This window comes from Pinus tabuliformis, chromosome 5_2, assembly GCF_031772625.1.
Source record: "Pinus tabuliformis cultivar Carrire ecotype Pingquan chromosome 5_2, CPIR1, whole genome shotgun sequence".
Lineage (NCBI taxonomy): Eukaryota > Viridiplantae > Streptophyta > Pinopsida > Pinales > Pinaceae > Pinus > Pinus tabuliformis.
The window spans coordinates 283978733-283988865 of NC_142306.1; the positions used below are offsets into that span (position 1 = coordinate 283978733).

Sequence of the window (10133 nt, forward strand, 5' to 3'; positions counted from 1 at the left end):
AGAGATGTACACATATTCTTTATATACAGAACACATAGAACTACATCAGCCCGAAACCTTATGAACTTAACATGTGAACTATGCCAAGTTCATAGTGAATGTAATACATTCCAGTGAACTATGTGTTGAAAAATTCAACAAGAAATTCTCAATTTGATTTTTCCTTGATTAAATTGAAAAAAATCGAATTTCCATATCAACAAACAACTTGGATGATGTTAACCTGTGTGACATGGCTTGTGTCACCTAGTTTACTCAGTAAATTTGAGTTGGAGGAGTTAGAGTTCAGTTCTGCATATGCAATTGCTAATTTGTAGCAATAAAGGTCAATTATCTCAGGTTGTTGTCAGTTAAACTAGTTCTAACTTTTGGAGGAACTAGTGGAAGGTAATTTAAGCAATGGGACTTCAGTCAAACTCATTGATCATCCAGTTAACCAATCAATCAACCCAAAATAGTTGGGGTATGTAGAGAAGTCAAGTTCCCTAAGATTGGTGGAGATTCCATGGATTTTTTAATTTCTTCTAGCTCACACAGTTGCAAGAACTTACTATAACCATATTGGAGGAGGTAGCTTGAGTAGGAGCTTCTTGTGAAATTGGAGACGGAATAATTGTTGGTAGCACTAATAGCCTACCAACAATTTGTTTGGCACCACACTTCAATGTTTTGGGTAGGGCTTTTTAGAGTGGATAATTTTTTTTATGATTTTTCATCATGCACATCCTCAATAAGTATCTTGGGAGGTATATAATAGTTCCTTGCATGCACGCCCTCACTAAATATGTTTTTGGATGTTTGTACTAGTTCCTTGCAAATTTATGTTTTTCAAGACTTAACTACTTATGATCTTAGATGCTCACAACAGTCTGACAGATTATGACACCCTCCAAATCACCATTCCTGAAAGGATCCAACAAAACAACTTGAGAGGAAGATGAGAAGGGCACACTTTTATTGGAACTAGCCTAGAACTAGTGGAATTGGTTGGTCCCAATGGTTTTGGAGCTGTACTAATCTAGTTTGGTGGTTCATATTGGCTAAGGTTGGTGGTGTATTGAACTGACCTTAAAACACCAAAGTGACTAGTTCTCTACTAAACTGACCAATTCTGAAGAATGTAGTGCAACATAGCTAATAACCACCAAATATTAATTTTTTAATAAAAATAAAAAGGAAAAAAATATCTTAACCCTTGGGCCCTACAAAACCTAACCCTTGTAATTAATAGTAATATTTAATTTTTAAAGTTAAAGTAAAAGTTGAAATTCTCCTTATCTTTCCTTTTTGAAAAGGAAAGATAAGGATAATGTCAAATTTTACTTAAATTTTTAATATTAACATTAATTGTTTCAGGTTGTTTTAGAGTGGTTCCAACTTCATTCAATTTTGAGAAAGTCAAATTTTAGATCCCATTCAAAACTTAGTGGTGACTGTTTGAACTGCTTCTTTGTAATGAGTCCTAGACTTTGACTTCCAATTTTTCATGTGCATTTATTACATAATCACATTCCTCATGAGACTTTGCAGCAAAAGTTGATCTTTAATCCATTGCAAGCACTTGAACTAGCTTAGGGAACCATCAGCTACCCCTCCCAAGTTGCTCCTCAACATTGAAATTTTCTTTGGAAGCAGGCATTCATTTTATCCATTAGATCATTTTTTCCACTGTGACAGTCCAACAACACCCCTGCCAGCATATGCTTGACAATCCATATCATCTTTATTGCTACCTTATAAAAACTCCTAAATCCCGTGTCTCCAATATAAAAGAGGAAGAACCAGAAAGGGCCTTCCTGGCCCTCTTCTCAACCCACAATATGTTTAGCTTCTCACTTGTGCTTACACTCTAGTCTTTTCGCAGCTTCAGAATGGAGAATATTAAACACAGTCTCATGATGTGCATTCAGGAAGGCATAATTCACCGTTTATTTGCATCACATTAGCCCCCTAGCATTCCCTTTACGTTTACATGCAAGCATATATTTTCCTTGTGGAGGACTGTTAAGCTTCCCATCCCTGTTTTGCCTCCCTCTCCTACCCTCATGAACCTAATAAGATGAATTTAACCAATCTCATTGTATCTGAGATAAACAACCCATCCAACTTGGTAGATTGAGTTGAGACAATTTTAGAAACTAAATCCATCCCTCCACAATGATATGTCCCTCTCCAACAGCATCATCATGTTGTCTTTGATATCTATCGTTCCCATGATCACCATAAATTTCCCAGTCCTTCACTTACATCTTTGGTAACGTCATCATTCATATCACTTATACTTTGTTGTATTGTTGTTTGTGTTATGATTTCCTTTAATGGAAATATCTCCCTAGTAGGCACGAGTAACCAAATTCAAGTTCTTATTGAACTCTTGTGTTAACATACTTAATTTTCATTTTGACCTATTCGGTTTCAAATTCTAGTTTGGTTGGTTTACTGGTTGACTACTATCATTCACCAAGTGGTTATTGATGATCATAGTTAGTTTAGAGTGAATGTTGGACTTTTCGTTGAAAACCAAGCACCAAGAATATGAAATTATCATGGAACATTTTAGAGCTCATACTTTTCTACAAAGGAATACACTATTTTCATTCATGAAGGAAATTTATATGAGAAAGAACCAAGTGGTTAGGCTTTTCAACATTTTCACGTACATTTCCTTTTATCGTTTTCTTATTGAATGGGAAAGTTTTGTTTTTGGGATTTTCAAATAAAATTTCTACGCTAGTGGTGTTAATCTCGCATTTTGGTATCCTTCTAAAATCTTGTTTGGTATGTGTAAAAGGAGCGTTATTACAGTTGTTGGTGGTTAAATTTTTAAAGATATGAAAATTCTATATTGATTTAGGACATGCAATGTTCAATATCTACATGATACCTTTTCTTGACATTCCATTCATAAATTTGAAATTTGTAACAAGTATAAATTTTACTAATTAATTATTATATTGATTATTACAAAATTGAACACAAAGGAAGCATAATATATAATGTAGGTTTATGTGAATGGAAAATGTTAAGACATAAGAATAATTATATAATGATAGGTGGACCATAGGGGTTGGGTTCCATACCATCGATGTATTCTATATAAGGAGGGAGAAGAAGGAGAAGATGGCATCACTTTTGCTTGTGCAATTGAGGACAAGGCTAGGAAGAGACAACATAGTAATGGATTGATGGCTCATGCGTGACTTGTTTTTGAAATATATGGAGAAATAAGGTCTATGGCTAGGTGAAGAGTAGAACTCCAAATATTTTTTCCAACAATCAATCTTGAGTGAATAGAATGTCATATCTACATAGACCTTTGCGAGAGTACTATATTCTAGGTGACAATAGAGTACATCATTTCCTTATTGGAAGTAATTAAACTTTTATCATGGCATAATTTAATTATAAATATTTAAAATACTAGGTGTTTACAGTCAATTTTATAAATGGTTCCGGGCTTAATTGTTTTGCTTGAATTTTAAATATTGAGATAAACATTTGTAACGAGAATATAATGACCTCAATTCCTTGTGAATGCTATAAGTATATACTATGTGTATTTTTTTTCAAATCAAATAGAAATAGCATCAACTTTGTTTTTGCTAACGAAAAAACACACAAACATATTCTATTATATAAGATTTTTTGTTATTGTTAACATAATTATTATCAACCATGGTTTATTTAGAAAATAATGTATATTAAACTATATAATGAATTATTAAATTGGTAACTATTTAATATGGGTTGAATTTTAGTGATGTTTCTATATATCATCTTATGATGTTGTGGACTATTTAGAAGTCACATCACTAGTAAGTCAAGTTTTCATGTCTCCTTCTAAAGTTTATACAAAATAAAGTAGAGAATGGATGGGAATATTTAATTCATGATACTAAAAATGGGATCAAAAATTATCTTAAGTTTACAGAAAATATATTGACAACGTATCCATGTGAGAAGTACTAGAGTAGAGGGATTGGATCAACCAAGCCTTTTCAATATATGAAAATATTAGACTTTGAGAGTTCATGTGTTGTAGTGATGAATGCATTAAAGAAGGACAATCAAATTAACTCAAACTACTAGAATGGGATATTAATGGGTGGAGGTTAAGTTGTACCCATTATGGGAGCCTCATCTTTAGTATCTCCTTCATCTATATGTTCTCCTTAGGTGATGAAAATTTTTCACAAAACTATTTGGAGCATTAACATTTGTTGATTACATAGTCATCTTGTTTCATTAATAGAATTATATTTCTTGATAAAACAAGCAGAAAAAATCCTATTGGTGTGTTAGGATTCAAAGTAATTTTTCCTTCCCCTAATATTATTTTTTAACTTGAGGAGGTGGAGTATTTTTAGGATGGCATATTATGTTCTTCTAAGAAATGTGAGCACGCCTCGATGAAATTTAGGGCCTCAATCGAGAAACCTGGTGAAAGAGATAGTTGTTTGGTAAAATATGTTGATATTGCTGTCGGGATCTCAGATGGTGCCTCCTACCTAACCTAGTCACACCTAACCTAGTCACAGTAAGACATATTAAACTTTCAAGTTCCACTTTAATTCTTCTCGCTAAGTTTTTATGACAATATTAAGGGACCTTGGTAAAATAAGTTCGTTGATTATTAGTCGTGACATTTTGGTGTAATAATACTTGTACATACCATAAAGTACATAACTCCATATCAATGGCTAACCTTTTGTATCTATGTGGATGATATTTTGGTTATGGATGACATAGTATCTTGGTGGAAATATGTTTGGATCCATATGACCATGGTGATAATATTTAACAAAATCCTCATGTCTATTCATCAATTTCATGTGTGATTAGTCAGTACCCAACATGGAAATTGTACCTAGGATATAAGATTATGTAATCCTTTCTTGGATGAATTCATTGTCAACATTGAAAGAAACATTTATACTTGATAGTTGGATTTTTCGATGCATTGCTTGGATGACTTCATTCTTAGTGTGGAGTGTAGTACTTGTACATGGGACCTTGGTTTATGTATGATCACTTTATGGACACACTTCTTGGACTAATAAACTCTTAGGCTTGGGGCAATGCCCATACACAGGAAGTTGGCTTATGGAGATACATCATAGATATAAAATTTGAGAGGAATGTGTTTAAAAGGGGATGAAATGGTGGGATCCCCCCTAGTGATGTAATGGGGTACATAATGGTTAATAATATTATAATTATGGTGGTCATTTAAGGTAATGTATACAAAGTATGTAATGTTAGTTATTACTAAATAATTCATACTAGTTAGTTTTCATGCGATAAATGTAAGATGGCCTATTCATTAGAATAGGCACAAATAGTGGTTAAAATTTACGTTTTATAAATGAATAATATTTCAGTCCCGGTTATTAGATTTTTTAAGTATAGTGATTGTATTTGAGCATCCCCTCACTATATATGAGGGAATTGTATTGCATCTATGTAGATATATATTCTGAATGAGAAAGAGAGAGGAGAGCAAACAGGGAATTACAACAGATCTATTGTAGGTTGTATCTCTTCATTTTATTGGATAATATGAAAGGAAGGACTGGCTATTTCTCAGTGGACGTAGCCCAAATTGGGTGAACCACGTATATCTATTTCTCTCTTGTTTTATGCATGTTCTGTGCTTATATTTATGAAATATTTCATGTGTTCCATTGCTCTGTAATATAATTTACTAACGATTACCATAGTTAACTTACCTTGATGGTTTTGGATTCAATGCAGTAAAATGAATTTTTATCATATTCTTAGAGACATTACCCCACAATGAATTCACACACTGGAAAATTATGGAGACCTTTTCTAATCCTTACACCTGTCTTTATCTTGGGAGTTGGATCTCATCAACAGTTGAGGACGTAGAAACCCATCCGACGGTGAAGGTTTTCTTGAGCTTGGTCATGGTAACTACCGCCCGATCCATGCTGGACGAGGTTCATTCACGCTATTTTTTGTAGGGTTTCCAGAAAAATTCTCCCTCATATATTCCATATGTTTGGCAAGGTAACATCAACACCACTCCCTATGAAATTTTATAGCCTGTTTGCTAACAAACCTAATACTGCTTCTGTGCTAAGTTTCCAAAATTCATTTTATTTTAGTTGGGGTTCTGATACTGATATGCAACCAGACAAAGTGGCTTGGTTTCGGTTGTTGTGGGTGATGGCTCTAACAGAAAGAGGTCAAAGAGACTTGAATTGCCAAAGAAAAAGGGTGTGGGATGTGCATTGCAGGGCATTAGAAATTCCTTTACAAACCACATAAATATTTATAATGCCCTGCAACCAGGTAAATATTTATAGTTCCCTACAACCATTGCTTGTACATACTAGATTACTCAGGCATACAATCCCTTGATTATATTGTTGTGTATGATCCATTTTTATTTGCTAGAAATCCTCATTCCCTGTACCTAGCCCCGTTACATTAAAACTCATGCAACATATCGTCGAGTGGGTCATGCATGTCATAGAAGTGCCTAATTTCACCAATTAATGTCATAGCCATGCTCTCTGTGCTTTTTCATAAATGTTTCACTGTTTTTTAATAGATGTTTTCAAGTGGGCATGTTAGGGATGTTGAGATCTCGTCTAGAGTTTTTGAAATGGGATCTTACTTATATGTTGTGATTTGGATTTGGATTCTTGCCACATTTCTTTGTTGCTTGTTGTTTTTTTAATAAATGTTTTCAAGAAGATGCGTGATTTTTGACATCTGGTCAGGGTGCTTTCAATTAGGATCTTGTCTATTTGTTGTGGTTTGGATTTGAAATTTCTCCTCATTTCTTTTGAACTCATATATTGCTGGGGGGTTTGTTGTTGTTTAGATCTTGTCAGGGTGTTTGAGATGTCGAATCTTGATTAGATGTTGTCTTTTTGGTTCTAGAAATGAGTTTTGTGGTTGTTTTAAAGCAGTAAGGATCTCATCATCAAAGTGCTATACAAATTTATAGTCTAATATGGTAAATTTCATACCGCTATTTATCAGTTTCAATAGTATTATCTTATATCTGTTTAGATCATTAGGAAGTATCTTAATCTTAATGCTAATCTTAATCATCCGATACCAGCTTCCTCATGTTGGATCTGATATGGTCTTGGGGGAATTTTGGTCTCATTCATGATGTTATGAGTTGCACTTCTCTTGTTAGTTTCACTAATTCTTCGGTGTCATTGAGATCACATCATCAGGCTTTTGGTATAGTTAGATTGCATTACATTACATTTTATGATTCACTAGTTTCCACTACCTTAAAAAAAATTCACTTTTCAGGGTGCTGAATCAATGTGAGTTCATGGTGGGTGTAGAAGCATCTTCATATTTAAAATCAGGGACCTTTACATATATTCAATTATCTGGTTATGATGGGTTAATATTAGCTAAGGTTTTGAAATCTGATTGGACTTGTATCGAATTTTTGAATTATTGTGAATTATAGATCTAGGGCCAAATTTCTTAGATTTTTCTTCAAAAATTTTCTATTTGAGATGCAATTTGTGTTGAATCTGATTCTCTTTCTTCTTTTGTAGTTTGACAACTTGTATGGATGTAGGAACTCTCTCCCAAACAGTCTTATGAGAGCCACAAATGTCATGATTGTTGGTAAGGTTACTATTGTTTGTGGGTTTGGAGATGTTGGCAAGGGTTGTGTTGCAGCCTTGAAAGTTGCTGGAGCTACGGTCATTGCTACAGAGATTGATCCTATATGTGCCCTTCCATCCCTTATGGAAGGCCTTCCTATTCTCACCCTTGAGGATGTAGTTAGCATTGTTGATATCTTTGTGACAACCACTGGCAACAAGGACATCATCATGGTAGATCACATGAGGAAAATTAAGAACAATGCCATTCTTTGTAACATCGATCACTTTGAAAACGAGATATATATGCAAGGCCTTGAAACTTTCCCTGGTGTTAAGAAGATTACCATCAAGCCTCAGACTGATAGGTGGGTGTTCCCTGACACCAACAATGGCATCATTGTTCTTGCAGAGGGTCGACTGATGAACTTGGGTTGTGCAACTGGCCATTTAATTTTTGTTAGACAATCTTCGGCAAAATCACATAACCAATCTTTTGTCGACGCGTTTCGAACCAACCAGTGTGGTTCATCGTCAGGACAAGTTGAAGAACCAATCCAGCTTAGCGTGATTAAATAGAGCGTGCAGAGACTCCAACAGCTATAAGGTTAACGGCTAATTTTGACCTAATGATCTTGGTCAAACTACTTAAATAGTCAATAATATTTCTGGAAAAAGCTAAAATTAGGTAAATAAAGGAATCCATTTGGTAAATTTAAAATAATTAGGTGTATTATTATTATTATCCCAAATATTAAGAGACGTACATATTTTAATTAAGATGGTCATTATATCCCATAATATATATTGATTAATCTATATTTAATTATTATTCCAACGCAAAGGTAATCAAACCCTAATATTTATGAATTTAGTTATACTAGATAGTTGTGTGATAATTATTTAATGGTCTTTGGTAAGTTAGATCTATATCATATTTATTATTTTAATAAGTTATATAAATTAATAAAAGTTTATTAAATAATCTAAATCTTCTTGATAATTAATAGATCTAAACAAATTGTTAAACTATTATTATTCCTAGAGTTTAGTTATATCAGGTAAATATTATAACTAATATTATGGTAAATCATAATTACCTTTAAACCTAACGGTCAATAATCCATATTATTTATTCCAAAGGTAAATCTATTATTACTCATAATTTAGGGTTGATATGTTTATTACTATAACTAATATTATTGGTATATCATAATTTATCCTTTAAACCTAAAGGTTAAATCAATATTTATTAAAAAGATTTTTATTCCAAATTTATTACGGTTAACTATGTCATTATTATTTATTATTATCATTTATAAGGTTTAAAACGTGTTTTTTAGAAATTAGTTAAAGGGAAACTCAATTCTAAGGTTAATGTAGAAATAATTAAATAGTATAAATACTGAAATTATGGTAAAAAAAATTCTCTAATTATAATATGTCCAATAGTATCATAAACAGGTAAGGTTAATACAATAATAGCCCGAAACTAATTCCTAACTAAAATGCTCCAAAATAATAGGACAAAACTGCCAAAAGAAAAATTAAGGAGGGGGAAAGACAGAAACCCTAAGACCTAACAAAAAGGAAATGAGGAGGCTAGGAAGACAAGGCTGGGACCCAGCAACTGCTAATCTTCCAGCCATCATCCCTATTAAGGTTGTTCGGCCTTTTCTCAATATCTAGGGCCTCTCTATATCTAGGGCCTCTCTAAATTTGCGATGGTGAAACTGCGCAATTTTGGCAATGACTTGAGCCTCCTCTATACACACATGATGCATAGTCTTTCCCGCATGTTCAGCCAGGGCCGAGGACTTGGTCCTCCCATGTCTTAAGTCAGCCGAATGCTCGCTAATCCGCTGATTAATAGAGCGACCAGTCTCACCAATATAAGGGGTCCCACAGGAACAGGGAATGACATAGACGCCCTTCATGTCTTTCTCTTTTGCAAACTAGGTAAATATTTCTAATGCCCTGCAACAATTTCTTTTACATACTAGATTTCTTATGCGTACCAATCCCTTGATTATATTGTTGTGTATGATCCATTGCTACATAGGTGGACGTTCCATAGATGGTGCATAATCTCTACTTTTTGTTGCAATTCATTGCTCAGTTAAAGATCTGGAATGAGAAGAAATCAAGGAAGTATGAGAAGAAGGTCTACGTGTTGCCTAAACATCTAGATGAGAAGGTGGCTCCTCTCCACTTGCCCAAGTTGGGTGGCAAGCCAACAAAGCTTTCTCCTAATCAGGCAGAGTATATCAATGTTCCTATTGAGGGACCTTACAAGTCTGCTCACTACCGATACTGAAAATATCTAACATTTAGGATGGCATGTTGGACGAGTAGGAAATGTCCTCGCTGTTTGCAAATAAAAGAAACTGTAGAATTTATTTTTGGCAGCTCCATTTTTTTAAGGGACCTTACAAGCCTCCTGACTAGATACTGAAGACATGAAATTTTGGGTCAAACCTGCTTGGTGAGTATCAAGTAGCATTGCTCTTCAACATATAAAGA

The 10133-nt window shown here is 33.9% G+C and overlaps 1 protein-coding gene across 1 annotated transcript; it reads left to right on the plus strand.

The window, feature by feature from the left end:
• Nucleotides 1-7324: 7324 nt before the first annotated feature.
• Nucleotides 7325-9927, plus strand: LOC149158629 (adenosylhomocysteinase-like). The gene is made up of 3 exons (XM_089434054.1): nt 7325-7414; nt 7560-8069; nt 9688-9927. Exons 1-3 carry the CDS (start codon nt 7325-7327, stop codon nt 9925-9927), a joined length of 840 nt encoding a protein of 279 aa, XP_089290180.1.
• Nucleotides 9928-10133: the final 206 nt, after the last annotated feature.

Excerpts from the sequence above, each read along its gene's own strand:
- LOC149158629 (XM_089434054.1), top strand. The coding sequence starts at position 7,325 with ATGGTGGGTGTAGAAGCATCTTCATATTTAAAATCAGGGACCTTTACA. Across the intron at positions 7,415-7,559 it reads ATGGGTTAATATTAGCTAAG|TTTGACAACTTGTATGGATG; the intron begins GTTTTGAAATCT and ends CTTCTTTTGTAG. Across the intron at positions 8,070-9,687 it reads CAACTGGCCATTTAATTTTT|ATGGTGCATAATCTCTACTT; the intron begins GTTAGACAATCT and ends GACGTTCCATAG.